The sequence below is a fragment of the Pagrus major genome, chromosome 24, assembly GCF_040436345.1.
Source record: "Pagrus major chromosome 24, Pma_NU_1.0".
NCBI lineage: Eukaryota > Metazoa > Chordata > Actinopteri > Spariformes > Sparidae > Pagrus > Pagrus major.
The window spans coordinates 6873253-6901098 of NC_133238.1; the positions used below are offsets into that span (position 1 = coordinate 6873253).

The 27846-nt window shown below is 42.2% G+C and overlaps 4 protein-coding genes across 4 annotated transcripts; all 4 read right to left on the reverse strand.

Annotated features, from left to right (window-relative positions):
• Positions 1–701: 701 nt before the first annotated feature.
• On the reverse strand, positions 702–4731 carry chst10 (carbohydrate sulfotransferase 10). Its single transcript, XM_073462269.1, has 6 exons — positions 4619–4731; positions 4018–4161; positions 3821–3930; positions 3464–3689; positions 3143–3248; positions 702–2494 (listed from the first exon to the last, which is right to left on the reverse strand). Exons 2-6 carry the CDS (start codon positions 4121–4123, stop codon positions 1942–1944), a joined length of 1101 nt encoding a protein of 366 aa, XP_073318370.1. The 5' UTR covers positions 4124–4161; positions 4619–4731; the 3' UTR covers positions 702–1941.
• Positions 4732–5700: 969 nt separating this feature from the next.
• Positions 5701–8661, reverse strand: rpl31 (ribosomal protein L31). The gene is made up of 5 exons (XM_073462460.1): positions 8581–8661; positions 7946–8049; positions 7403–7528; positions 5860–5972; positions 5701–5772 (listed from the first exon to the last, which is right to left on the reverse strand). The coding sequence occupies exons 2-5, from the start codon at positions 8047–8049 to the stop codon at positions 5741–5743; spliced, it is 375 nt and encodes a 124-aa protein (XP_073318561.1). The 5' UTR covers positions 8581–8661; the 3' UTR covers positions 5701–5740.
• Positions 8662–11472: 2811 nt separating this feature from the next.
• zc3h13 (zinc finger CCCH-type containing 13) lies at positions 11473–22575 on the reverse strand. The gene is made up of 20 exons (XM_073462561.1): positions 22459–22575; positions 21656–21829; positions 21469–21572; positions 21188–21302; positions 20825–20936; positions 20527–20693; positions 20273–20421; positions 19623–19823; positions 19281–19448; positions 18853–19196; positions 18241–18729; positions 17890–18138; positions 17222–17744; positions 16234–16430; positions 14522–15781; positions 13749–14402; positions 13511–13654; positions 13070–13270; positions 12234–12397; positions 11473–12104 (listed from the first exon to the last, which is right to left on the reverse strand). The coding sequence occupies exons 2-20, from the start codon at positions 21818–21820 to the stop codon at positions 11880–11882; spliced, it is 5631 nt and encodes a 1876-aa protein (XP_073318662.1). The 5' UTR covers positions 21821–21829; positions 22459–22575; the 3' UTR covers positions 11473–11879.
• A 615-nt stretch (positions 22576–23190) lies between these two features.
• On the reverse strand, positions 23191–27795 carry cpb2 (carboxypeptidase B2 (plasma)). The gene is made up of 11 exons (XM_073462565.1): positions 27678–27795; positions 27278–27353; positions 27061–27185; positions 26288–26396; positions 26038–26139; positions 25826–25930; positions 25600–25710; positions 25409–25499; positions 24437–24639; positions 24232–24316; positions 23191–24155 (listed from the first exon to the last, which is right to left on the reverse strand). The coding sequence occupies exons 1-11, from the start codon at positions 27752–27754 to the stop codon at positions 23941–23943; spliced, it is 1299 nt and encodes a 432-aa protein (XP_073318666.1). The 5' UTR covers positions 27755–27795; the 3' UTR covers positions 23191–23940.
• Between the last annotated feature and the right edge of the window lie 51 nt (positions 27796–27846).

The window sequence follows — 27846 nt, forward strand, 5'->3', positions numbered from 1 at the left end:
TGTCAGGAAATGGTGCAAAATGTATGTTTCCCAAACCCTAAGAAGATGCCCTCAAATGCCTTGTTTTGTCCATAAAGCCAAGATATTCATTTTACTGTCATAGAGGAGGAAAGAAACCAGATAATGTTCACCTTTAAAAAGCTGGAATCAGAGAATATTGACTTTTTGTCCTTAAAAAATAACTCAAACCGATTATTGAGTTATATCATTGCTAATAGTTGGGCGATATATCGATATTATATCATTTTCATTATACTGTTCTTATTCTCTTACTTGCCTTTATCCACTTAGTCATTATATCCACGTTACTGATTATTTGTCAAAAATCTCATTGCGTTGATATTTTGTTTTAGTATAGTCATCCCTACAAAATTTTTACAACATCGATATTGATATATATATATATTATGTATCGTGACATAGTCATAAAATAATAGCCCTATGTTCAGCTTCTCAATTGTGACTCATTTTATATTTCTTTTTTAGCACTGCTCATTTTTGTTCCATCAAAATAAATATCGTAATAATTAAAAATATAGTATATAAATACCCAGCCCTAATCGACAGCTAATCAAGCAGTTGGTGCAGCTCTAGTGCAAACTCACACATATACACCAACACTTTTCTACTAGCAAAGATGAAAGATTGAAGCCTTTATGAGTCATGTATTCTCTCTAACAAAAGCAGCAAATTAAGAGCACTTTTTTTTCACATGAAACTTTATTACTAACTAGCGTTGCTCTTGTATTATGACCACCTGTCCAAAAGGTCACCAGGTGGGTGCATGGAGGCAGTACCGTCTTACAATTGAGACACTGTTCGCACCACCAGTCAGCAGGTTAATATTATAAATAGCAACATGTAATACAAATGTTGAGTCGCAAGTCATGTTAAGAACATTTACACAGTACGTCTCTGATAGAAAAATGACCCTTCAAAATACAGTGCCAGTTTCCTTCATTGTCCCAGTGCAGTGAACAGCTAAATAAATGCATTCAAAAGCATTTGATACCTTTTGTCAGTTTAAGTAAAGGCAGAGCAACCGGAACAATGGCTACAATATGGATCGGGGCATGACCAAGGGTGTCGTTTCAGTTTTCATTTTTGATGCTATTTCATGACATTTGAAGAGTAATTTACTGTCTTACGAGACATTAATATGTCTTGCATAAAGCCAAAATGTTAAAAAATGTAAAAAGTTACCACTGATGTGTAGCTCGTAAAAACATCAATGAAAACAATCATTTTCCAATCAGTTCCTATTATATTCATCTTCTTTACTCTCCTTGTCCAAAAAATTGAGCATCCCTGATACAGATGGTCCTCGCCTACATCTAGTGTGACAGCAAGGAGTACAGAAAAGACACGACATGTCGAAACGTGTAGCATTGTCCACAGCCTTCCTCGACAGGATGAATCATTAAACTGACGATCCATACAGTGCAGTATAATAGCTACATTACAGGTTAATGGGCCTGTATCCCTGGCGTTATGGAGTATACCTCGGACATACGAGGATAATTAAGTCATAAACATTAAATATAAAGATGACAAATGTGTCTCAATTTGAAGTGTACCTGTATTCGATCTTTATATTGACCTTTTTGCCCACACAAAATGGTAAACTGCTGCTTTTATCACCGCTGAATCTCATTATGCGACTGTGTGGCCTGCACTGACGTACCATCTTTTTGCAGCAACATTTTCAGTCTCCTTTCAGCATATTGTGACACTATAGATTTGCTAACTGCACGCTTACAGCTCCTCTTTTATAAATAGTGTTAATAGGCAGCGCCTTTCAGTCAAATACATAACAGTGAGCAATCTACTGCATACCAGCCTTTTAGGGCATTTCAGTCAGCTACGATACACCTCTGTGTCAGTCAAAGATGTTGAGAGGATTTTATATGAAAACAGGTCTTTTAGTCAGTGTTAATCATTTTAGTTCAGTAGAAAGTCTGGGCTCGGGTAACCAAACAGGTGGAAGTCGCCCTGGTAGCGTGCGTAGAGACGCCTGATGTCCCGCTTGCTGATGCCTGAGAAGTAGTGCTCCACCTTGGTCCTGTTGTAGCGGGTGATGCCTGGAGGAATGGCCGGGTACGACACCAGCCGATCGATGCCGGCTGCTTTGAGGATGTACGGGGCGTCCTGCTCCAGTGTTTCATGGTGGCCCACCGCGCTGTAGTGTATCTCGCATGGTGCGCACAAGTCCGCGTAAGTCACCCAGTGAATGATGTGCTCGCCGAATTGCCGGTCCAGGCGGCGACGCCCTTCCACGTCGCCCAAGTAACGGACAAAGTCTTCAAAGTGCAGGCCCGAGGCGGAGTGGTCGCTGTCACGATGGCTCTTTCGATACTTACGGATGATGGCTGGAGCGATGTCGTGCTTGTACCACGGCTCAAAGCGCGGGTTCTTCACAAACTTGTCCTTGAATGCAGAAATCAGGCGCTCAAAGGGATCTCTCACGATGAAGAACTTGAAGTAAGTGCTTAATCTGTTGGGACACAAAAGTTTATGAGAAAACAGTTGTAAAGGATGAAGATGTTGTCTTGCAATAGAGCTGCAAGGATTAGTCAGTCAGTTGAACGAAAATTAGTTTAAGGCACTGGAAAAAGTAAAGTCAGATTATGTGTAATGATATTGTGGAGTATTAACTTTGTACATTGACAGAATGGATGTTAAATAGTCCACTTTAGAGGGACATAAACAGACATTAAAACACAATGATGGAAAAGAAAGAGAGAAAAATGGCAGCTGACAATGTTTTAATAAAATGGTATTATCCAGATGGATTCTGTGAAGAGCTGTCACATTTCACTGCCTCATCATTTTATTAGAAAATCTGCTTCTTGTTTACACCGGCACATGCATGCCCAGTTTACGTGAATGGCTATGTGATGTTTTTTCAGGTGTGTTGGTATGGACAGAGATTATTTCTGAAACAGTGCTAAAACGCTCATCTGGACGGGGATCGTTTGTTTTAAACCCCTGCTTTCAAAAATATCTGTGTACATGTGGGATTAGGCCCATTTGAAAATGAAAATAATCATTATTTGCAGCCCTGCCAGCCAAAAGTTGTTGCTTTATCAGCAATTGTCATCCAGCCAACAGTCTACATTTATCAGAGCAACTCTATACCAACCTGTGAGTAATTTCCTGCGGCGTAAGTGAGGAGAGCCGGGGCAGGCCATTCTTCTCATGATCATGAACAAGGTTTTCTGGGATCTCCTCCACTGTGGGGAATGCTCCTGCCAATGTTAATAACAGAAGTCATCAACTGAGTTTACTAATTAAACAAAAAGAAGATGAGTCAATATTACAACATCATGTTTCACAAAGGTTTCATTAGATAATTAGAAGACTGATGTCATGCTTGGCCTGTGTGAGTATGGCCGAATCACAAATGGTATTTATCAGCTACTCCTTATCAGTACAGTCAACATGTGCAATGTCCCACACTTACCATTGAGCACAATGAGGACCTTCTTCCACTGTGTGTTTCCCACCTTAGGCGTCTGGCAGAACAAGATCTTGTGTTTGTCGCAGACAAATATGCGGTCCAGGACAAACTTGCTGATGGAAACGTGAGTCAAGTTCCTGAGGCTGCTGTTCTTGCATACAGTCGAGAGCAAGTCGATTCGCCTCTCAGCAACAGACTGCCAGTCTGACACTGTTGGTACGACTGAAGGCTGAAACACACACACACACAACACTAGTGTGACTGATAGCTTAGTTTTTCATCTGACTGTACAGAAAAAATTGAAGGTTTTAATGTTGAGTCAGGTGTGGAGGACATCTAGTAATAAACTGCATTAGTCACCTGATCAGATGGCTTTGGAGCTGGTTTTCCTGGGTTGGAAACCGAAATGGGTTTAACCACCTTGGTTCCTGGCACTGTCCAACTCTGACCACCAGCCCTCTCGCCATAGTCTGCAAATACATATTAAGAGTGGGCTGATCACATGAACCCCTACAACTGTCCGCCTTTTTCTAACAACATGAGAACTGACAGCTTACCATCCACAGCTCTGAAGCTGATGAACTTGCTGACGAACATCAGGATGAGCAGCACCCAGCCGCAAGCCCCAAGGAGCAGCCAGTGGTGCCGCATCGCTTCGCCCATCAGCCGACGGCCATGGAAACAGTGTGCGGCGCTCCCACCTGGACACACAGACAGCTGACTGAAGACTGTACTGGACGAGCTAGCTGTTAGCTTAAATATTTGCTGACTACACTGTATCTAACATCAACTACCGTGTTACGTTGATTACAAAAGCAAAATATCACCTAGCTAAATTACTGTAATACCTAACCAAGCTAGCGTGTTAAGTTTATATAGCGTTATGAGTTAGCTGGAGAGGTGTCATTGATTAGCTACTAAGTGGATGTTGTATATGGATAGCTACCAACAACTAGCATTAACGTATCCAAATAACTGTAATAAGCTAGCTAGCTAGCTGGTCAGTTAGTTAGCCAACCAGCTAGCCACACCTGTGTCCACCAGACAGTGAGTAGCCATGAAGAAGACAACTTCAGCAGTGCTAACGTTAATATTTCTAGTTGAAGTCAATTCAATACGTGGCAACCCGCACAGCACCAGAGCAGCTCCGTGTCTTACCTTGTTGTTTAGTTACAGCTAATTTACAGCTGGACAAACTCTGGAGGAAATGTTGGACGATGCCATCGCGTCTATCCTGCTGCTGCCTCCCTGTTCCTCACAACATCCGACTGCTCATAAATACGTAGCGCCCCCTGGTGACAGCACTGCAGCAACGCATGTTTACAGGGACACCCACCATAACAGTTTGTATTGGGCCTCTCCAGCTGTTTTAATTAATAGTGATGATACCATCAAAAAACAGATTATAAAGATGCTCCGTGCAGCCAGGATACTTCAGACTGCAGAAATACTCATTCTAATAAGAAAGATGGCCATATTTTCATTTTAATTAGTCAATCCCACACAGGTTTGAGTTTTAGTCATGTAAATGTCAGTTGTTTGTGGGCTGCAACATTAAAAGCATTATAACTGCACTTCTTTTCTTTCCATTTAACTAATGTGCTTGAGGATCAGATGCAATCCTTTCATTTTGTAATCATAATTTCAACAGCATATCCAGATAAAATGGGTCAAATGCAACTCATGCTTGTTGTGGTGCAACCGAGTATCATCTATTACTAAATCTTACAATTTTCCACATTATTGTAATATTTTAAATGAGCTGGCAAAGCTGCCATCCCATTTGTGTAAAAAAAAGTAATCAAAAAAACACCCTCTACTGTTACAGGGATAGGACGCAGACAATAATTAGGTACCAAGATAGCACCATCACAGTCAGAGAGAACATTCTAACACAGGATTTATTTGCCATAGAAAGAGACAAGGTCTGCCTGCCTTCCTGAAACACTTCCACCTTGAAATGGTAGAAGCAGTAAAATTAGTCTCAAAAAGCATGTCATTACAAACAATATCTGTTTGCAGGGAATGTGGCTACATTTAGAATTAATCAGACTGATGAAGAGCAAGTTTTCTCCAAACATCAATAGTTAACGAATTTAGGCATTGGAGCCCTGCAGTGTGCAACCTGTGTTTCATATACAAGCCTCTGCAATTATTATAAACATGAATCTAAAGTCAAGATGAGTAAAATATGACATTCAGTTAAGTGCAGAAAGAGAAATAAAGACACAAGACGGAGGTCATTTTATTTCATTTATTCCACTCGCAGAGGGAACAAATTTAGTTTTCATCAACATTGACTGTCTGCAGACCTGTAGGAGAAAGAGAGGGAAAGAATTAGTGAAATGTCTTTATTGCTTCAGTGGATGAATGACAACGTGAGTGAGTGCCGCATCTACCTTTGCAAGTGGTGACAGGAACGTATGTGACCAGGGTGTACAGTTTGTTGGGAGAGTCCTCGTCCTCATTACGCTTCCTTGACAGGCGTACGCGCATCCTGTATGGCACGTTCCTGCACAACAGATAACGTCATGGTTACCATTTTTACTAAATGCAAGCCATTGGATATGGTTCCACATCTGTGCACTGACCAGCAGATTTGTCATGGCTCCGACTTTATGTACATGTTGGAGTTTGTGTCAAAATATTTATACACGTTAATAGAGCTGCAATGAGTCGTCTATCAACTGGTTGATCAAGAAGCGAGAAATGAATTAATCCCCGACTATTTTGATCATCAATTAATTGTCTCAGTCATTTGTCCACACAAAAATGTCAAGCATTTGCTGGCTCCAGCTTCTTAAGTTTAAGGATTTGCTGCTTTTGTTTGTCATTTTCTTAGTAAATGAAGAGTCTTTGGGTTCTGAACCATCGGTTAGACAAAAGAAGCAACTTGAAGACATCACTTTCGGCTCTGGGAAATTGTCACAAATCAGTTCACATTTTAAAGACTAGGCAACTAATCGAAAAATCAGTAGATTGATTATGATAATATAGTTGCAGCCTTACATATCCTATTTTCAGAGTAAAGTAATGAAAATAGGATATCCAGTATATGCAGACAGCTGGGTACCACTGTTATTTCTCATCTTTTTTCCTTTGTGACGGTACTAAAACAGAATTAAGTGCTTACAACAGCTCACTCATAGTAAAAGGATCTGTCACTTAGTCCTTCGACCATCAGCACAGAATTCACAATAGTCACCAAGGATTTAGAAATTAATTCTAAGCATATGGTTACAAATGGTTTGTTTCTCAGTTACTTTTTTTTGTTTTGTACAAGCTGAGGGTAGAATTTCTCAAACCACATGTTGGAGCTTCATGTGGCACAGACATTACTATAGCACAGTCACTGCTTAAATCAGATTGTCTACTGCTACACTTGGAGAGGCGGGTTAATGTAGGAATATGGATTAGATAGAATAAGGTTAATCTACATTTTTGTCAACGGATTATGTGACAGTATTTAGTGAAAAACAAAACAGTATTAGGCTTCAAGACTTTATCAAGATGTGGACTTTCACACAGAAGAACTTGACTCATCTTATTACATTTTAAAAGAATCAGTTTTAAAGACCTTAAGTACCAGCATACAACCTTAAAAATCATTTGATTCTAACTGACAGTGCTACACACTTTAAGCAGCAGCTTACATCGTGTATAAAAGGGAAAAACTATAGTTCAATCAATGACTACTACAAAAAAAGGCACATTTTTGCTGTATTATGTCATCTCACAGAAACTCTGCACAAGCCATGCCCTTTCCACTGTCAAAGTAGCACAAGCAGGACAGCGTGCAGTCATTACTTTGGTTTGATAAAATGTAAATAAAAAAATAAGCTAACTATTATAGAATTTTATGACTTGATCAAGATCACCACTCAGTCCATGTTAGTTGTGCGCTTTTCCTCATGTGTGCGTACTAACAGTGCATCATCTCACCTGACACCCTTGCTCCACACTGCCTTGTTGAGGCGAGTGTCAATGCGGACATCAGGAGTTCCCATCTCCTTCACGGCGAACTTGCGGATCTCCTTGATGGCGCGGGGAGCCCTTTTCTTGAAACCACTGCAGGGGGGGGAGACAATGCCATTAATGATACAGAATGCAACAACTCCAAAACTGATAATTGTTTTGCCATTCATCACACAATACTGAAAACTTGTTGGTATTAGCTTTATGCACATTAAAGTGTATACTACTCTTCCCCTTAAGGGACTACTCATGTTGCTGTGAAACACTATTAACTTATGATACCAACTATGCTAGCAGCACTGCTAGCAACACTTTAGCATTGAAAACACTTATAAAAACCATCATATACCCACATAAGTCAGGTATGCAACTTAATTAGAAGGCATGAGATAGAATAACGGAACAAGAGTTAATTAAAAGCCTATAACGCCGTCTTTAAATAAAACAGTTGTGCACCAATGTCCCTGAATCAAGCATGTCCAGAGCAGTCAGTGTCCGTGCAGTACTTACATGCCATGGATGCGCTTGTGGATGTTGATGGTGTACTCTCTGGTCACAACCTCGTTGATGGCTGAACGCCCCTTCTTTTTCTCTCCTTTCTTGTTGGGGGCCATCTAATAACAACAAACGTGCATTACTGCTTGAGCATATTTTTTATCGTTACATAACCACTTCACCTGTTAACTTCGGAAAAACAACACCACCAGCTGCTTTGCTAGCAGGAACCAGGCACATTTTCTGATACACTCACGCCTAACGTTAGCACAAAGCTGGCTTGCTGTAACATAATTCAACGCAAGCTAACCTGCGGACTAAACGGTAGGATAAACTGAACTTACGTTAAAACAGCACTTCAGTCTAGTGCTAGTGCTTTAGGTTATAAGCTATGTCACAGTATGTCTTTCTCGCTCAGGCAAAATGTGAGCACTTAACAGCCGGGCAATATGCAGCCCATCGCTTGAGTCAACGCTACCATTCACCGCTTTTAACTATCTTTAAAGATGTTCAAACACATCAAAAACCTCAGATTAACGACAATGGAACACTATTATAAATGTATTGGTCATGTATGGTGTCAATTGTGGCTTTAATATCGCGGGATGGCGTTAGATTGTAGAAATATAATTCCCGTAAAAAATACTCACTTCGGCTCGTAGTTGAGACGGAAGTCGGAAGGACGGATCTAAAGCACAGGATTGTGGGTAAAGGAAACCGGTCCGTTTTATATGATGTTCGTCAACAACAAATATACGACTACTGGTTCCTCTTGTTATTACCTTGCCTTGTTCAACACACTCGCACTGTTATTATGTGTACTGATGAAGAGGACAGTGCGTGAGCTGAAAGAAATGTAAAATGAAATACACTCCCGACAAACTGGCTATTTAATATAATTTAGTGTACTTTTAGAACGATTATGATATGATGGGGACTCAGTGAGATGTATGCCTCTGTCAGTTTCTTTTGTTTAACATTATGTACTATGTAGTAATTAGTTTTTCTTTTGATCGAGTATGTCAGCTGCCTAAAATGTGGTATTTTTGTGATTAAGATAATATGTAGGATGGGGCACTGCACTTGTACAACATATGAAAAATATATTAACTCTTCGAACCAGTGTAGGACAGAACACAAGAGACATCCACCATTCACAGTATATGTATTTTTTTATTTTGTGTATTAGACTCAAGAGATGGTGTTCAACCTGCAATCAGACACCTAGGGCCTCATTTATAAAACAGACTTACAATGACTTGAACAGAAAACCATGTTTAAATAGTTATTTATAAAACCTTACTTTAACTTGGAAATGATCTTAACCCTAAGTAAAGTCTAGACTTGACTTAATAGATCTTCCTGCTGGTTATGTAGGGATATATGGGACACATATGCATCCAAGCCCGTGGTAGACTTTGAATGAGCTTTATTAAAAAAATATGCACACTCCCAAGAAGCGTGTGTAGCTTTGTTTTTCAACCTCAGTTCAGTCCACAGAAACATACGTGTTGTCTAGCAGTCTCCTCTACCATTGCTGTGATCTCGACTTCCAAAAAGTTACATTTTCTCTTTGGGTACATGCCTATTACTGGCGCTATATAAGAGGAAGTTGATTTGAGATTTATAGATCACAGGTGTGTAAGTTACAAACGGGTTTCTTAGAACCTGCTGAAGTGAGGTTTTTTGTTTCATGTATCGAACTTAAGAACACTGCTGGAAATAGTCTTGAGGCTAAGTATAAGTAAAATTCTGAGAACATTTTTATAAATGAGGCCCCTGCTCTATTTTTTGTAAGTCTTTCTCAAACAATATCTACAGCAGTGTATTGCTGCCATGCCAGAAAAACAAAGCACTGTCATGTTATAACGTAAAGTTTGTTATAACAAGATGTTTTTATGTTATTAGATATTTACATATGATTACATCATAAAACTTATTGTTTATAAAACATCTTATGTTATAACCTGATAACATATTGTTATAACAGAAAGGTGTCACGTTATAACATAACTTATATTGTCAAAACATGAAACGTTTCACGTTATATCACATGAAAATACCTTTTTGATGTGAATGTATGTTATGTGAATCACTGTCATAAGTTATCAAGATGAAACTTTCAGTGCTATAACAAGATAAATATCATATTGTACAATTATATTTCGTAATAATGTGAAAACATCTTGTTATAACAAACTTTTCACTTTGTAACGTGATACTGATCATTTTTTCTCTTTCTGACATGGCAGCAATAAGCTTCCGCAGCCATCAACCCTTAAAAAAGAATGCTCGATAGCTTACACTTTAAAAATGTTATTTTAAAGTTATTTTTGACAAATTTGCTGGACGTAGCACCATAATAATTCTTAATGAAGATTCATTAATAACAGGTAACAACCCTAAAATGGGTGTGGTTCTGTGTCATCACTTAACCTCAAAATGCAAAAGAGTGGCTATCGTCATAGATCTTGTTAATTTAATATGATAATCTAGCGCTACATTTGAACTCCTCCAGATTCCAAGTCGTCCTTATTTGACAAAATGCCTTTTCTTTTTAAAAATGTCATTCTAAATTTATTTTACAGTAAAAAAAACAAAATAAAAATACAGCGTTAAACCAGATATCATTATTTGCACATCTCAAAATTGAGTTGGAAAAAATAAATATGTAGTAAGAAAAGTGTTTTCCAACAACATAGAGTTGTGGTCTGACTTAAAGATGGCGGCTACATCAGAGCCCAATCTCTTCTTGTCTGTAATGTCACTTAGATTTCAAGTCACAGTTGCATGGGTGGGAGGAGGCATCATGTTGAATCCAGGGCTCTAAGATAACAGCCTTCCCCATTCTTATTAAGTTCTTTAAACTGGTCAGTGCATCACTGACGCTGGTTTGTCCATTGATTTTGTGTCCGAGCACAATCTGCTCTTTTCAAGTGTCAACTGCTGGACTAAGAGTGTTGATATAACCACATCCCAGAGGTTCAGTTTATCCACTTGTACCAGTCTTTTATTGTGACTCTGGACGGTCAACCACTGGAACACAAACGTGATGTGAGGTTGAAATTAATTATCTTTTCAGGCATTTTTTATCTAAGCAGCCTAGTGTCTTTTCCTATTGCGAACATTTTGGCTCCTTTTTGGATGGTGTTGGCTGGGGAGTTCCACATGGCAGTGTTGGAGATCTGGTACTCTGCAGTCTATAGTGTGCTCTGCACTCACTTCAGTTCATTTCAGAGAGACATTGCCAAACCATTCAAAACAAATACATCAAGCAATAATGTTTCCAATGACTGACAGATGTAACAAATTACATTCAATAAAGGAATAGTTTGGCAGTGCTTATTCATGAGAAACATTCAAGTCCCTGCAGGATGTTTCAGTGTCGTTGGTCAGTAACACTCAGCCGCAAATGCTACAGATTTGCTCAGCAGATATTCTGTGATATGGTGTAAACAAAACGATATTAATATCATCAAGAGTCACGTTATCAGAAGGCTGAATAGTCACTTCATACAAAGCAAAAGACCCGTTACAAAAAGTAACATCTAACCATTTAATGCACAGTTGTAGAAACCAAATGCACAATATATGAAAACAAAACATTAAACTTGGTTAGGCAGGTGAAACAGACAATTAAAAGCTGCTCTAAAACATTGTAATGCAGAAAAAAAAACATGAAGTCATTTTAGTTGCGTTTGAAGTTTCTTGTACATGGTTCATTACATACCTCCATAGGCTAGAATGTCCAGTAGTCTATGGCACAGCACTTGCAGATCCAAAATATGTAAAGCATCACTGAGTAAGATTCACAATGTTGCCGTTTTTCTTTATTCTCATGACTAAAAAGGCTAGGTATGTAATGACATGGGACAGAGTCTGGGGAAGAAGAAGGAAGGGCTTAGAAGTGTTCACTTTCATGTGTTTTGTCTGAATAAACCCATTTCTTTCAGGACACACACACCTCAGGCTGTGCAGTGCTGAGCTTACTACTACTACTACTACTACTACTACTACTACCAGCTGCAGCCACGTCGGCTGCTGGTGCTGACCCACCGTCAGACCTTTCTGGGCCTGAGGCCTGACCGGCCATGGTCCTTCTGAAGAGACGCATGCTCATCTGTAGCAGCTCGTTGTCTACCACAGGCGGAACGGGGTACTGCTTGGTGAGGCCCTGAGGAAGGAGAAGTAGATTTAAACCTCTCTCTTTCACATCTAAATGATGTCCAGAGAAAGCCAAGATTGGCAAAAAGTAATTGCAGTATTCAATTCATCGTCCTGACAGTGATTAAACGACATCTACCTTGTCATTTTTTAGCAGCTGCCGGCGTATGGCGAAGTCTCTACGGGCACACAGGGCCTTGCAGCAGGGCCCAAGGTTGCTCAGTAACCCTGCCCTCTCCACCCGCCTGTTGAGGGCTGCCATATTTAGAGCTCCCAGATCATGCTCAAACAGCTTTTCAGCATCTGGCAGGAGAGAGTAGACAGTATTTAAGGATAGATCACACAAAACAGACTTAACTCAACAACAAACTGTACAGTAATGGCAGGTATCATGATCCCCATTATGTTCAAAATGACTTGTTTTGCTGATTCAAACAATGTTATCATGTTACCAATTTAAAATAAATGAAAGAAAAAAGGGCAAGCGTTGATGTTATAAAGGCCACAAAGAAAAAAATCAATACTTTTAAAGTACAGTGAGTGAATTGCAAATGTTTGTGACAAATACAAGTCCAGGTTTCAGACAGCTTTTCAAAGCGCTTTCAAGTAACCTAAACCATCTTTATCATCACTTCTACATTGTAACTATAACTGCAATTGCCAAATTGCTGTCATGTATGTTGTCACTTTGTTTATTTTACCAGCTGTTTATATTAACTTTGATTGTATGTTATGATCGTGGTTATTTTGACACCAAGTAAACAAATATGTTTAAAATATTAGAATATTTTTGGTTTACATGAGTGATTGTGCTGATGACACATCATGATGGAAAACAAACATTTTGTAAGTATATATCAGAATTCAAGCATATTCCTCACCCTGAAAACATTATGGTTATAATTAAGCAAACTTTCAAGACTTCGCACAAACCCTGAATCAAAAATTTTAGGGTTCCATGATGTCAAAATTCACCTTTGGGGTCATCCAGCTCAGACTTGCACACCTCTTTGACCTGCTCCAGGAGCTCAGGCCCAGCAAGTCGCTTGGAGATGCCCGCCCTGAGAAGCACGGCCCCCGGGGTGAACCGGAGCAATGCTGCCCCTGCTGCCCGCGGTTCCTGCTTCTGCTTGGGCATCAGGCTGGACCAGTCCACATCAATCACATCCAGAGGTCCTGTCAGCACATAGATTAGGGGGTTAATTTTAAAAGGAAACACCTGTTTCTTAACAATCTTTCTGATTGTTTTCTTTTTTATATACATTTTAACATTTTCTGACAAGATTAAGCAGCTTTGGAATGAAACAATCAATCCTTCAATATATCATTCTTCAAATTAAAAAGAAAGGAATACAGAAATTAACTCGCATATAATTTCTATATGAATATTCTCCATAAAGAGGCATTTCCTCTTACCTGTGATTTTCTCATCATCTTGCTGATCCTCTTTTTTCTGGCTGTCAGCCAGAATTTCATCAAGCTCATCATCACTGATCGGTTCATACTCCTCTCCAACAGATGCAACAGACTGCCCATCGTCTTCTTTCCCATCATCATCTCCTGAGAACACAAAAGTTTTGTTTATATTAATATTGGAGATTTTGAAAGAAAAATGAAACACACGAAAAATGCATACAAGTTTTCATCTTCCTACCGTCGATGCTGTCCGTCTTCTCCAGCTCCCGCGGCTCTCCCATTAGATGGTGACTGTTGCTCGGTTTCTCCGGCTCTGGAGGGCTGAAGGCTTCTCTTGGCAGCAGAGGCTCATAGTCACCCCTGTCCTGTCTCATCATATCCCCTCGCAGGTCTCTCAGTTCCCCTCGTCCTGGAGCCCTGGGGTCGCCGTGGGGTGGTAGGTCCATCATCATCATCCTCTCCCTCTCTCGATCGCTGCCTCTGTCACCTCGGCTGTCTCTCTCCCGCTCCCTCTCTCGCTCTCTTTCCCGCTCTCGTTCATGCTGCTGGATGAGTCCTTCGGGGAGTAAGCGTTCCCTGTCCCTGATATCCCGCTCCCTCAGGAGAGGCTCGCGGCCAGGACGCATCAGTAGAGGCTCCCGTCCCCTGCTAGGCCAGTCCCTAGGTTCGGGCTCCCAGTCTCTCTGCTGTTGTAGGGGCTGTTGGAGGAGGAGTGGCTGCTGCTGCTGTTGCTGCTGCTGTGGCCTGAGGTCCTTTCGGTCTCGCTCCCGCTCAAAAGGCTCCCTATCTCTCTCCCGTTCTCGGCTGTCGTAGGAGCCGGCGCGGGACCTGGCCTGCCTCTCAGAGTCAGGAGAGCTGCGTCTGGAGCTGTGGCTGCGGGAATCCTGACGGTCTGCAAGACAACAGTAACAGATATGAGTCAGGCTCGGAGCAGTTTACAAAATGTTAATGGTTTTGTGTTGATAGATGTTCATATAAAGCAATTTAGCGTCGAAATATGTGTTTATCTACCTGAGGAGGTGCTGCGGCTGGGCTCTCCTCTCCTCAACTGGTCAATTCGAGACTTCCTCTCGGCCCCTGGTGGTTCATTCACGACCGCCCTTTCTCTCTCCCGCTCTCTCTCTCGCTCTCTTTCTCTCTCCCGCTCCCTTTCTCTCTCACGTTCACGGTCACGAGAGTTGGTGCCCTGCAGTCGGCCCCGACGGGATCGCGGACCTTGGGGGTCTTCTCTGTGGGCGGACTCGTTGGAGGGCGAACGCAGGCGTCTGGATGATGCACGGCTCTGGTTGCTTCCCATGCTGCTACTGCGTGCCTGCTCCGGTGGAGGTTTGCGGAGCAGAGGCTGGGACATGAGGGGCTGTGGAGTGAGAGTCTGTAGCAGCATCGGAGGATCCTGGGGGATTAGAGGGGCAATGGCAGGGGGGTTGCACCGGTCCCTGTCCCTGCCCGCCCTGGGACCTGCTCTCCTTAGAGGCTCAGCAGGAGCCCTCTCAGCAGGAGCCAGGGGAGCTTGTGTTTCAATTGGTGCTGGTCGGTCTGTGACCTCCTCATCTGACCAGTCACTGAAGTTGTCCATTTTGGACAGTGGAGACGGCTCTGTGTTGACTCCAGTTCCGCGGTTATCAGGCCTCATTGAGGGTGGCGGTGTCCGTGGGCCTCTCTTTCTCTTACTATGCGGCTGATGAGCTGATGAATCCTCGTCAGACACATCAGATTCTCCTCCTCGTGATCGTTTCCTCTTTCGTTCAAGTGCCTTCTTCTTGGCTCCTTTCCTGGGGGAGTATAAGGGTGGAGGTCCATCTGTAGAACTGCCAGTTGGCGGCTCGGGGTTGAAACGATCTCCTGCACCAGCCAAGGTGTTGACAGCGGCAACTTCCTCGTCTTTGCGACCCTTCTTTAAGCCCTTCCTCTGCGACTTGGTCTTCTTTTTGCCCTCCTCATGGGACTGGGAGCCAACGGTGTCTCTGTCTTCACTGGCAGTGACAGGAGGCGGAGGTGGCGTGGACTCTCGCTGGTCTCTGCCTCTGCTACGGGAGTCAGCGGAGGCGTCTGCAAGGTGCTCTCCACGCCTTTCGCCCCCTCTGCTGCGTTCCACGCGTGACTCCAGTTCCTCAAGGCGGTTGCGTACTTCCCTCTTGTCCCCGGCTCCTCTGCGCTCCTCATCCTTCCAGTGACCGGGCTTGTCATCAGATGAAAGAGTTCTTGGTGGAGAACGTAGCAAGGGCTCCTGGGGGCGCACCACCTGGCTCAGCAGACGATGCTTGTCACTACCTGCACATACACACAAAACAGTCACATAACCAGACTTTTAAAGCGTAAAAGCTCCTGGACTAACAGATGAGGCTCTTTTTGGAGGCATTTGCAATTATTAATGTGAAAGCAAAATATTATGAAAAGCAGCCCTTTGATACAATTGTCCTTAAATTTAAGACAAAGCTAATCTGGCAGGTCCAATGAAGAAAAAAACAATCCTTTCAACTAGGGTAAGAGTGCTGTGCCAAAAGGGTGAAAAAGAAAGTGCTTTTTATTTTAGTGTGCATTGTTCTAAAAATTATTTGACTTTAGTCTATTTCGTTTATTGGAATGCATGCAACCAAAAGACAAGAAATCAAGGTGAATTAATACCAAAGAGAAATAAAACCTAAAATGATTAACAGTGCAGTATATGAGATGCATTCCCCGTTTAATTAGGGGTGTGTCCTTTTCAGAAAGAATTTCCCTACTGTCAGATGGAGGCGGACACACTGGGCTGGGGAGGAGGGGCTGTGGGTGGAGCTTGGCCTGCCCTCGGCCAATCGGGCGCTCACTTTTGTCCTCTCCACTGTTGTAGCCATCGCTGTCTGCTGGACTGAGGTCTCGCGTCGCTCGCTTGGGCGAGGGTCGGGGGCTCGGGCTGCTCTCCACCCTGGTCCTCTTACGACTAAAGGGAGAGGGGAGGAGAATTATAACAAAAAAAATGTAGAAATATCATTGTTATTATTACTACAAACAAAAATGCCTATATTTAGCATTTTTTCTGATTATTGGAATCTGTGTTGTTTTAAATCTGTATTCTGATAAAACTACTTTGGCTCTCACGTAGCATGCAAAGTAACCTGTAACTAAAGTGATCGAATAAATGTAGTGGAGTAATTAATTATATATAAATATATATAGTACAATATTAGCCTTCATAATGTAGTGGAATGGAAGTATGAAGTAGCACAATATGGAAATATGCAAGTAAAGTACAAGAACCTCAAAACTGTAGTTAAAGGTGCAATACTTTAGAGATGTCCACCTGCTGAATTCATACTACAAATAGAGGGCAGCATATCACTGGAGTGACTGCTAGCTGCTGCGAACTGTAACTGCCATTAGCTATTTAGCTCAGTTAGCAGTGCAGCTAGCAGTCTGGACTGTGAGCTCAGAGCACCAGGGGAATGTTGGTGTTTAGCATGCTAACTTCTCTGCAACACAATACATAGAAGGTGATTACATCAAAAATAATTAAATAATTTTTGAATGTTTTCAACTAAAAATCTTACAGATTGCACCTTTAAGTACAGCCCTGCAGTAAATGTACTTACTTAGCCCTTAGCCATGAGCAGTGATGGAATATAACTATTAGTTCTTTGGCCAACGCATCAAAATCTCTTGCATTACTGGATAAAGCTAACAAGGAAGTAATATCTTGAAAGGAATAGTAGGTAGGTCAAATAAAATACATGCCTCAGCTTGCGGTCGTCCCGGTTGTCTCGAACGGACCGGTCGTCCCTGGTGTCCTCTCTCCTCTCCCGCCTCTCCTCTCGTCCTCTCTCTCGCTCCTCCCACTCCCGCTGCCTCTCCCGCTCCCGCTGCTCCCTCTCTCTCTCCCTCTCCCTCTCCCGCTCCTTCCTCTCCCTCTCTCGTTCCCTCTCTCGTTCCCTCTCCCGCTCCTCCCTCTCTCTCTCCCGCTCCTCGCGCTCCCTTTCCCTCTCTCGCTCTCTCTCCCTCTCCCGCTCTCTCTCCCTGGCACGCTCCCTCTCGGCCTCCCTCTCCTTCTCTCGCTCCTTTTCCTTCTCCCTCTCTCGCTCCCTGTCCTTCTCCCTTTCCCTCTCTCTGTCCCTCTCCCTTTCCCTCTCTCGCTCCCGGTCGCGGGCCCTGTCATCTCGTCTGTCTTCTGTTCTATCGTTCCTACGATCCTCCCTCCTCTCCTCCCTCTCAGACTCCTCGGATCTTCCCTGGTGTCTGTTGGGAGAGGCTGCTCTTTGATCTGGAAAAACAAAAAAATTAAAACGCGATAATAAGTAACTATAATACAACCGATATTTGTTTTTGATTGGCTGTGGATTCTTTTGATACATGTGCATTTTTGGTCTCAGTTCAGTTTTCAAAATGAAGCAATCCCTTCGGCCCACCTCTCTCTCGGTTGTCTCTGCGATCCCGCTCTCCGTGCCCTCCTCTCCTGTCGTAGGAGGAGTCTCTGGCCGGCTCTCCTCTCCTTTCAACCTCGTAGCGGTCTCGGTCTAAACCCCTCTCCGAGCTTCTCTCAGTGGCGCTGCGGTCCGTGCTCCTCTCGGCGCTCCGTTCACGCACCCCACTGCTCCGTGACTCCCAGTTGTCATGGCTGCTTTCCAGTTGGGAGCCCCGGGAGTTTCTGTTTGAGCCTGGTAGAAGAACAAACGAGAGAAAGGATGACATGACTGAAGAAAGGTACAGTGGTGGTATATAAGCTATAGGGCAAGTTTATATGTAATGTCAGTTCTTGCCTTTATCAGACGTTTCATTGGCACGCCCTCTCCCTCGTCCATTCCTCTCAGTTCTGTCCGTCCTGTTCTCCGTTCTTCCTTCAGCTCTCCCTCCATCTTCCCTTCCATGACCTCTTCCATAACTCCTATCCTCCTGAGCCGGTTCCTCCTTCCTGTGGGTGTCTGTCCTCTCCCTTTCCCTCTCCTTTTCCCGCTCCCTTTCCCTCTCCTTCTCCCGCTCCCTCTCTCTTTCCCGTTCACGGTCACGAATCTCCAGCGACTCTCGACTGGAGCGGGTCTCTGTCCTGCTCTCTCTGGAGTCCTTCACGTCCCTGTTGTCTCTGTGGTCACGAGAGTCTCTGGTTGTTTCCCTTCCTCGTTCACGAGCATCCCGTCGCTCGCGGGCCTCTCTGGTCTCTCTGTCATCGCGGGCGTCCCGTGAAGAGACCTGTTCGGAGTCGTAGTCCCGGTCGTCGCGGATGCTGTCCTTCTCTCGCTTGCTGCGGCTTTCTGTTAAAAAGAGAAACACAAAGCTTAAAAACCGATGCAAATAATTATATAAAATTTAATTAACAGAACAAAGAAACAAACAAGAGAAAAACACAAACAAATACAGTGATTACACAAAGTTACCATCTCTGCGCTCATGTCTACGCTCCTGGGCAGGCGGACTCCGCTCTCTTTCACCACGGCTCCTCTCGCGGCCCCTCGAGTGCCGCCGGCTAGGGCTCGACCGGTCAGATCGGCGGTGGGGCGAGGAGGCTTCGTGGGAGGCAGGAGGTGATCGGGAGCGCCGGGAGCTCGGAGGGGAGGGGGCGGAGGCCTGGGCTGCTGTGCTCCGGTGATAGGCGGGAGAGGAAGAACGACGCCGACGAGGAGACGGAGAGTGCCGCTGGGCAGAGGAACCCGAGTGGGATGAAGGGGAGTGGTGCCGGGGTGGCGTGGGGGTGCGCTGGCGCCGTGGGGGAGAGGGAGACCTGCAGTGACAAAGGAGGGTTATTATCCTGTATTCTCTGATTAAACTCTACTGATATGAGGAGGCATCATGCACATGTGCTAACCTGCGAGGAGGGGAGGCCAGTGCAGGGGCCTTATGGGACAAAGCTTTAGGCGAGGTGGATTTCTTCCTAGCTGAGGGAGAAGCGCCCCTAGAAGGTGATGACACGCTACCAGAACGCTCCTCTGAGGTGACTGACCGCTTGGCCTTGTGTGAACTGTCTGATCGGTCCCTATAAACAACACACGTTCAAAAGGATGAGCGTTAAAGACTGAAGAGAAATGATAAGCGTTGTCAGATACACCATTAGGACTGTCATCATAATGGCGATAACTCATGTACACATATTGTGCGATATTGTTATCTAGACAGTAAATTTTCAACCCACGTTACGTCCACACTGTACCTGCGTTTTTCCTTCTTCTCTTTGTGCTTTTCTGTATCTCGCCCCCGATCTTTCCCCTCCTTCTGCTTCTCCTCAGACTTCTCCTTGTTTTTGTGCTTGCCTTTGTGTTTCTTCCCCATCACAGGAAGGTCCAGAGGGACTGGCGGAGGAGGACTGGGGGTACGGGGCCCCTTCTTCTTACTGTGGCCCCCTTTAGAAGACCTGGTTAGATGAGGAAAGAAAACATCTGTTGATACATATATTAATAATAATAATATAATTCTAAGACTCTGTTTTACTGTAGATGTGCTATGATTGCATCATAACGTCAGTTCAATTAATTTTGTTTCAGAGACACTGCACAACTGCACATTGCCACCCAATGAACTGCCATTTTCGATAGAGGGAACTTATGTAAAAAATAGCCATGAATTTAGAAAAAAGACAACATCTTTTTCCTCCAGGTTCATCAAAACATGTTATGTATCAACTTTGGGGAAATGTGTTAAAAAAATGGCAGAAAAAGGTGTTTTGAACTAAGGGATCCAAGAAAAAAGTGCATATAATATATAGACATGTTGTGTTTCCTGCACACAATCAGTTCTAACTTTCCACCAGATGTCACTTTAGTCTAATGAGATTAAAAAACAAGCCCAGTCCCAGACTCCTACCTGGCAGATTCTGAAACAGGTGAGGACACGACCGCCTTCTTCTCTTTCTTCCCAGAGCCTGGGCCTTTGGTTGCACTTTTGTGTTTTGGGGATCCACTTGACTTCCTGGATGCGGGTGAATCTTTACTGCTTAACTCCTCTGGGGAGGCCTGAGGGACAGAAGATGACAGATCAGACTTAAATTCAAGTCAGATGCTAAAAACAGCTACTTGAGCAAAGGTAGCGGTGGCACAAATACTAAACTAGTGACTAACCTTTGACATGGCAGTGGCTCTTGTTTTGATGGGGGCCTCATCTTTCTTAATAACAATTTCCTCCCTCTTTTCCAAGTTCTCTTGCTCCAGTTTCATCAGCTCGCGTTGAATCTTCTGGCGCTTCATCTCTAAGGATAACTCGTAGTCGTAGTCACCGATATCTGAGTCTTAAAGTCAAACAAACAAAAATTTGTCAAGTCAATATTAATGTTCTTTAGTTCATTTCAAATAACATGAAATGGAGACAATCTGTAGCATGAAAAAATCCTTTAAACTTGAACAAAAGGAGCTATTGAACCTTCACGATTGGCTTCCCACTCTGTGGGCTCTTCTTCACTGGCTGGGGTGCGCTCTTTTGTGATCTTTATATCCTCCTTTTCCCTGCGTCGGCCTCTGGAGGAATCTCTCGGCTGTAGATGGACACACACACACACACACACACACACACACACACACAAGTTAGAAATATACCCACATTGAGCTTCTGCTTATTCAATCCATGCCGTTCCAGGTTTAAGAAATATTAATTCAGATTATACGTCAAAATTAGCTTCAGATTCAGGGTCAGCGGTGCCACCAAAGTCTTTATTTTAAAAAAAATCAGCCATCATTTATGACTATTACTTTAAACATGTAGAGACTAAAGGAGCAGATAACTCACTCTCACTGTGGGGGATGTGGGCTCGTCTAGGTCTCGCTTCAGGTTTTCTGGGTCAACATCCTGTCTTTTATTCTTCATCCTCTCCCGCAGATCACCTGTGGGTCTCTCGGCTGACCTGCTCCGTTAAGACGTTCAGAGATACACACAAGAAGCAACGTGTCAATAAAGAAAAACAGCAGTAGCGTTTTAAAGGAATCATGTGTCCCAAAACTGGAATGTCATACCTAAAATATCACACAGAAACTCTGATTCCCAAACTAAATTAAAGCAAGCCATCTTACCGACTAAAGCTAAATCCTTTGCCTCGTGGCTGAGTTCCATGTGTGTAGCGACAAGTGTTGCCGTAACTGCAATTACCTGTCTTCAGCCAGTTTCTACAATGACTCTGAAAGACACAAACATACAAGTCCGATCAGATGAAGGCACATCCAGTAAAGAGACCATATGAGCATTTTAGGTCATACATACATCAGCAGCATTACTCCCAGTACTGGGGCCGAGTCTTTCGAATACACTGGGCCGGCGGGAGGGGGCGGCGGGGTTGCTGGTGCTGCTGGTCGTGGTGCTGCTGCTGCTGCTGTCAGATATGGTTTTTGAATTCTCCACTGTTACCTTCCGCCTGATCTTGGACATTCTGCAGGACTGGACATATGACAGAGAATGCTTAGTTAAATATCTGTGAGTTATCATTTGTATCAATACAAATACACACACTAAGACTTGAGTTGAAATGTAAATTAAGTACTGATCAGAACTTTCTCCTCAGTTGTATGACTACACTGCATTCATTCATTCCATTCCATTGGGTCTGATCATTATAATATAGCAACTTTTCTGCAAGTTTTTAATTTCTACACTCGCCTGCCAGCAGGTTTAGCTCTCCTCTGGGTAGAGACACATCCAAAACATAGATGCATGCAATCGGCCTGTTGTTATCCGTGCAGCTGCTCGGCGCTTACTTCTAGCGAGCAGTCTTGCATGCTAGCTTGAGGCTAGCTAAAGTTCCGAGCCAACTTCGCGACTTTAAAGCCATTATTTAAGTATTTTGCATTCACAGGCGTGTATATGAGATTCAAATGTCAAATCGGTCATTGGCTGGCGTCAATTATTTTGTGCATGCCTCATGCTGGAAACAACAAGCGAACGGAGGCTAATGCTAAAGTTAGTTAACCAAAGAGCTAATGACTTCATGTTGTATCTTAGCGCGGGGCCTTCAAGACATCTTCACCGGCGTGCCTGCTAGTTAATGTGAACACAAAGAGACGTCTTACCCAAGATATAAATTCGGCGTCGCATCTACTTTAGTCCAGTGAGTGGATTCAGCACTTGTAGAAATAACAAGGCTTATTCTATAAAATCAAAGGCAGAAACTGCCCGGAGTGCCTTCATATTGGCGGAGGGGTGCGCATCATATGCCGTGTTCTTCTTCTCTGGTTTATTAAGGCGGTTTGTACTCCACTGCCATCTACCGGACATCTGCTGCACGCTTTTATTTTCCAGTGCCTCTCGTGCTGTAGCTAACAACCAAAACTTATTGATTAAAAGCCCTTTATCTGTAGATGGCAAATGAATAGTCGTGTTGGTAGTGATAACAGTGTTCGGTATTTATTTGGTTGTTTGAAAATGTATTGGCTCGCCAGGCGCTATATTGAAAGTTTAAACCGGAAGTGTCATTATTCTATTGTGTCTGCCTTGATACGGGCTTTTCACGCTGCATAGTCTCAGCCCAGGCTATCATTAGCTCTGAGTGCAGTGAGAAAAGCCCTGTAGTTTAACAAAGGGTTGCTTCTCACTTGCCTCCAGTATGCGGGTTTACAGTGAACAGGATACTACAGTGCACGTAAGCGATCTAACTGTGTAGTGTTGTAGTTGATCTTGTTGCCACCGGAGGGCGACAAATCCCACGATGATGATGGTAAATCGATTTCCGGGGAAACTCCTACAAAATAAAATTCCCCAAGTGGAAAAAACAACATAAGGTAAACAAACATAGCAAGGTAACATTTTTTCATTTTTATAACGCAGAGGTGTTTTATTAGATTTCATTACATTGTATATGCTTTGACAATATGGCGATAACCAAATGTATATTAGGACTACATCACTGTGATATACTCGCATGTAGTTCTCATATCAACACAGTATTAACACCACAAATAACACCACTATAACCTTAATATATTGCCAATATTAATAATTCACAGTGATGTAGTTCTCATTGGAACCACTTTCTACTTAAGTGTAGAAAGAATGGTAAATGGACTTGCATTTCTATAGCACTTTTTCCAGTCTACTGATTGCTCAAAGCAATACTTTACACACACTGATGGAGAGATTTGGGGTTCAGTATCTTGAGTAAGGATACTTTTATATGCAGCCGGGGATTCGAACCAGCGACCCTCTGATTACTGGACAACCGCTCTACCTCCTGAGTCACAGCCACCCCAAGTGTGCTACAGCACTACTATATGAACTCACTGGGTGATTTTTTACAGTTTCTTTTATAGTTTTTAGTCCACAAAGCTTAATCAATTAATAAATTGCAGATACTTTTCCATGCCATTTATATACTTATGTATGCATACACTCATGTTAAAGGAATGCTACAAAAACATCTCCTTAAAGCAAAAAATACCTTGAATAACTATCAGATTATACTTAAAGCAGTGATTAAAGGCTAGCTGATCTGATAGTGGTACAACAAAGTCTTTGTTAACAGGCATCACTTCAACTTTAATGTCAGGTGTGACTGCTTATAGAGTTCGAGGAGGACTTGTTGGCGCCTGTGTTTTCTCTATAACCTTGAGAGCGATGGTCTTCACAGCAGTCAGAGCTTCATTGCAGGCCTTGGGAATGTGAGACGGTGGCAGTAGAAAGCCATACCGGCCGCGATCCTGGAGCTCGAATGTGAAGGCGTATTTGATGCCGAGGTTGTATGCCCAGTCATCAGAACCACCAGGAGCCAAGTCTGGAGAGAATTACATCAATATATTTTGACTGATTCAAGTAAAGGTATTTTTTCTTTCAAAACAAGTCTCACTTACATATTGTCTTTGCTCCAGAACCATATCGATAGTTGTTCCTATAATATCTTCTAATTTTCTGGGCAGCTTCTTGGACCATCTCATACTTTAAAAAGAGAACATTTACACAAACATCCAGAAAGAGTTAAGAGTCTGTGTTTTATCTCAAGTTACAGGAATTGACACGTTGAGTTGGATGCTTGTTCCGTCCACTCAGACCACTCACCAGGTCTCTGTGGTTCTCTGCTTCCTCTAAGGTGCAGGAGTATGGGAAGAGCAGCATCTGAGAATAGGAGTGGATAGTGAGGTAAAGCTGAACTGTGTCCTTGTTCTTGCGCAGGAAGTCGGCCACAGCCTGGGTCTCTGGTTCTGACTCTGGGAATTCACCGCAGTAGATCTCAGTGCAAGGCTCATCAGAGGCCCCCTCCGCTGGAAGGAACACATCTCTGTATCTTATAGATGTTATGACACTCTCATATATGATAATGTGTATATTAATTTCTTTTGAAACTAAAGTATGGCAATACTTTACACTAAAGGACCTCAAAATAACCTCAATAACGACTTAATATCGCTACAAAATTTTCTTATTATTTCGAGATACCAAGACATCTTTTTGAGAAAGTTCCACATTTTGAGATTATAAATCAATATTTTGATATTATAAGTCATTATTTTCAGGAAAGTTGTATTCTTTTTGAGATACTAAGTCATTATTTTGAGACTCTTAGTAACTATTTTGAGATAAGTCATTATTTTGAGAAAGGTTCTCATTATTTGGGAATTCTAAGACATTATTTATAGACAAGTAAGTCACTATTTTGAGATACTTATTCATTATTTGTAAAATACTATGTCATTATTTTGAGATTATAAATCATGATTTTGAGATACTAGGTCATTTTTTTTCAGATACTAAGACATTACTCCGAGATGGGTAGGTCATTATTTCTGTAAGTTTCACTGTCTTTGAGATACTTAATATTTGAAAAATAATGAAACTTCCTCAAATAATTACTAAGTCATTATTTTGAGATTATATGACATTAATTTGAGAAAGTTTCACTGTGTTTGAGATAGTAAGCCATTACTTTGAGAAAGTTACTCATTATAAAAACTTACAGGATCTTTTTTTCTCCAATACATTGGAGGAAATGGGCTTCCATACACCGGACAGTAATGTGGGAGGAAGACTTACTGCACCAGTTGGCATCAAAGTTTCTGTTGAGGTCAACTCCGATGCAGCCGCTTCTCTTGCTGACGGAGCGGTTCTTCCTCCACATCCTGTTCTGAAACAAAAAAACAAAAATACAACAGGGACAGGTCATGAGTCCAGCTGAAATTCCTTCCTTTAGCACAGAATACCAGTTCTGTTTCATGCATTCTTACTGTTGTCCATGTGTACTCGTATCCATCAGGGTTCATAACAGGCAGGACATAGACATCCATGTTGTCCAGGATGTGAGTAATGTCTTGGTTTTGCCTGTAAAATGACAAAGACTGTGGGAGAAAGGAGGTTGATTTTAGTGTTAGACAACAGTGAAACTGACCTGATAGGAAACAAACACAAAAAAAGACATCTCCGGCCTGTTTATAACAGATTAAATGTACTCACGTGGCGTACAAACCATAAGCAGAAAGCAGGGGAGACCCACTCTCTGGCATGGATCCCACAGTCGATCCACATTGCTTTTTTGTTCGGCCTGTTATTCATAGACAACTGAGAAGGCAAGGGACGTCAGCATGCGGAGGGTATTATAGAATTCATGTCACAAGTCAGCTAAAACAAATAATTTGTGCAGCTTATCATGTGATGTGTGAGTGCACCTTCAGAACGTAGAGTGGTCGCTTCTCACTTGAGGAGCCAATGAGAATGACTTCGACTGTGCTGGGGTTGTCCTGTTGGGTCCTGTTTATCCAGTAATAGATCTACAATGGAGACAATGTACTTAAATGCAGTACTTCATGACATTCCAAAGCAATCCAGTCCTGTAATTAACCCTGTTAGTGAAGCTCAAAATTGGCCGTGAGAAGGAGTATTATCAATAAAAGCTGAATGTAATAAGGAAAAGCATACATCCTCCAGACTGTGATATCTCTCGTAGAAAGTTGCGCTGCTTCTTGGGTCGCCGGAGTCGTTCCTCGTCTGCATTTCAATCAACTCATTGGCGTTGGCCAGTAACACCCTAAAATAAAATCACAAAATGTCTATAAAGAATTGTACGCCTGCCATGAAATGCAATATAAAGCTCTGCAAGGAATACATGTATGTTTTCTGTATGTTTGAAAGTATAATAGTATAATTTGAAAAGTTTATTGTTATAACAAGATGTTTTTACAATGTTACAAAATAAAAACTGATCACATAACAAGAAACATTTCTTTTTATAACAATATACTATTTATCTTGTTATAACTGAAAACTTTTTACAGTTTAACTTATTTTTGTAACATAAAATGTTTCATGTTGTAATGCGATAACTTGTGTAGTTTTAGGCTTTTCTTGTTAAAACATTTGACTGTTTATGTTGTTATAATGTGAGACGTTTCATGTTATAAAGTAATAATAACATGTAAATAATAACAAAAATGTTTTTGTGAGAATATCTTGTCATAACCTGAAACATTCAATGTTAACACATTATAACGTGGAACATTTCACATCATAACAAGGTAAATATCATATTAACATAACAGTAAGTTAAGTAACATTAATATAAGTTTCTTGTTATAACATGAAAACATCTTGTTATAAAAATAAACTTTTCACATTAAAATACTACTGATCCATTTTTCTTTTTCTAAGTGTGGCAGCATTAAGCTTCCGTAGTTTTCATGCCACTAACATACTCATGAGTGATGGCGTGTGTCTGCAGCAGATCTCTGACGGTCTCTGAGCTGTTAGCAGGGACAAACAGGTGGACCTCGGTCTCTTCTTTGATGTACTGAGGTGCAGCCGGCTGCCATAAGGCTGTCTGGGAGAAAACATGTCAAATAATGATTCGTAGGAGGCCAAAAAAAACCCACAAAAACCAGAGCGACTTAATCACTGATAAAGATCTCCCACCTCATATTGTGTGGACACATTCTTCAAGATGTCCACTTGTTCTTGTGTTGTTGGCGTGATTGTTAGAATCTGGTCACTGAATAAAAAGAAAAGACATCAGCAAAAGGCATTGTCCTCCATGAATGATGCAGACACCTCTGGACCAATCAGACACACATTTGTCACACTGTTTTCACTATATTATCGACAGTGACAGACTGCAAAGGTGAAGTGTGTCATTCTTTGTGGTTGAGGTTTTGTTAAAATTGTGTCTGTTAAATAAGTGCCTTTGTTCAGATACCACAACATTCATGGTATACAAGCTTGTGTTTGCATAAGTGTGTCAGAAGATAGTTTCTTTGTGGACAACAGCAGATAACAAATCACTACAATTCCATTAAAATTTCACAAGTCAACTTACCGTGTTTCTGTGCAGTGTCCTGGCCTCAGGAGTTTGTCCAAATTCATCAAAACAAACAAAATCAAAAGAGTCTTCATGATGTCAGACTCACGACTATTAAAGACTGAGGTTTGTTCAGAATGTGGGGATAGGGAGACATTATTGATTCAAACAGTGTTTATTTAGAGTT

Coding starts and splice junctions, on each gene's coding strand:
- cpb2 (XM_073462565.1), bottom strand. CDS start 27,754: ATGAAGACTCTTTTGATTTTGTTTGTTTTGATGAATTTGGACAAACTC. Junction 25,711..25,825: donor GCTTATGGTTTGTACGCCAC/GTGAGTACATTT, acceptor TTTCTCCCACAG/TCTTTGTCATTTTACAGGCA. Junction 24,640..25,408: donor CTTTGATGCCAACTGGTGCA/GTAAGTCTTCCT, acceptor TGTTCCTTCCAG/CGGAGGGGGCCTCTGATGAG.
- zc3h13 (XM_073462561.1), bottom strand. CDS start 21,820: ATGTCCAAGATCAGGCGGAAGGTAACAGTGGAGAATTCAAAAACCATA. Junction 20,694..20,824: donor GTGGGAAGCCAATCGTGAAG/GTTCAATAGCTC, acceptor TTTGACTTTAAG/ACTCAGATATCGGTGACTAC. Junction 12,105..12,233: donor AGCTGCTAAAAAATGACAAG/GTAGATGTCGTT, acceptor CTCCTTCCTCAG/GGCCTCACCAAGCAGTACCC.
- chst10 (XM_073462269.1), bottom strand. CDS start 4,123: ATGGGCGAAGCGATGCGGCACCACTGGCTGCTCCTTGGGGCTTGCGGC. Junction 3,690..3,820: donor CTCCAAAGCCATCTGATCAG/GTGACTAATGCA, acceptor TGTGTGTTTCAG/CCTTCAGTCGTACCAACAGT. Junction 2,495..3,142: donor CCGCAGGAAATTACTCACAG/GTTGGTATAGAG, acceptor GTGTCCCAACAG/ATTAAGCACTTACTTCAAGT.
- rpl31 (XM_073462460.1), bottom strand. CDS start 8,049: ATGGCCCCCAACAAGAAAGGAGAGAAAAAGAAGGGGCGTTCAGCCATC. Junction 5,973..7,402: donor GTGTGGAGCAAGGGTGTCAG/GTGAGATGATGC, acceptor TCTGTTGTGCAG/GAACGTGCCATACAGGATGC. Junction 5,773..5,859: donor TCCTGTCACCACTTGCAAAG/GTAGATGCGGCA, acceptor TTTCTCCTACAG/GTCTGCAGACAGTCAATGTT.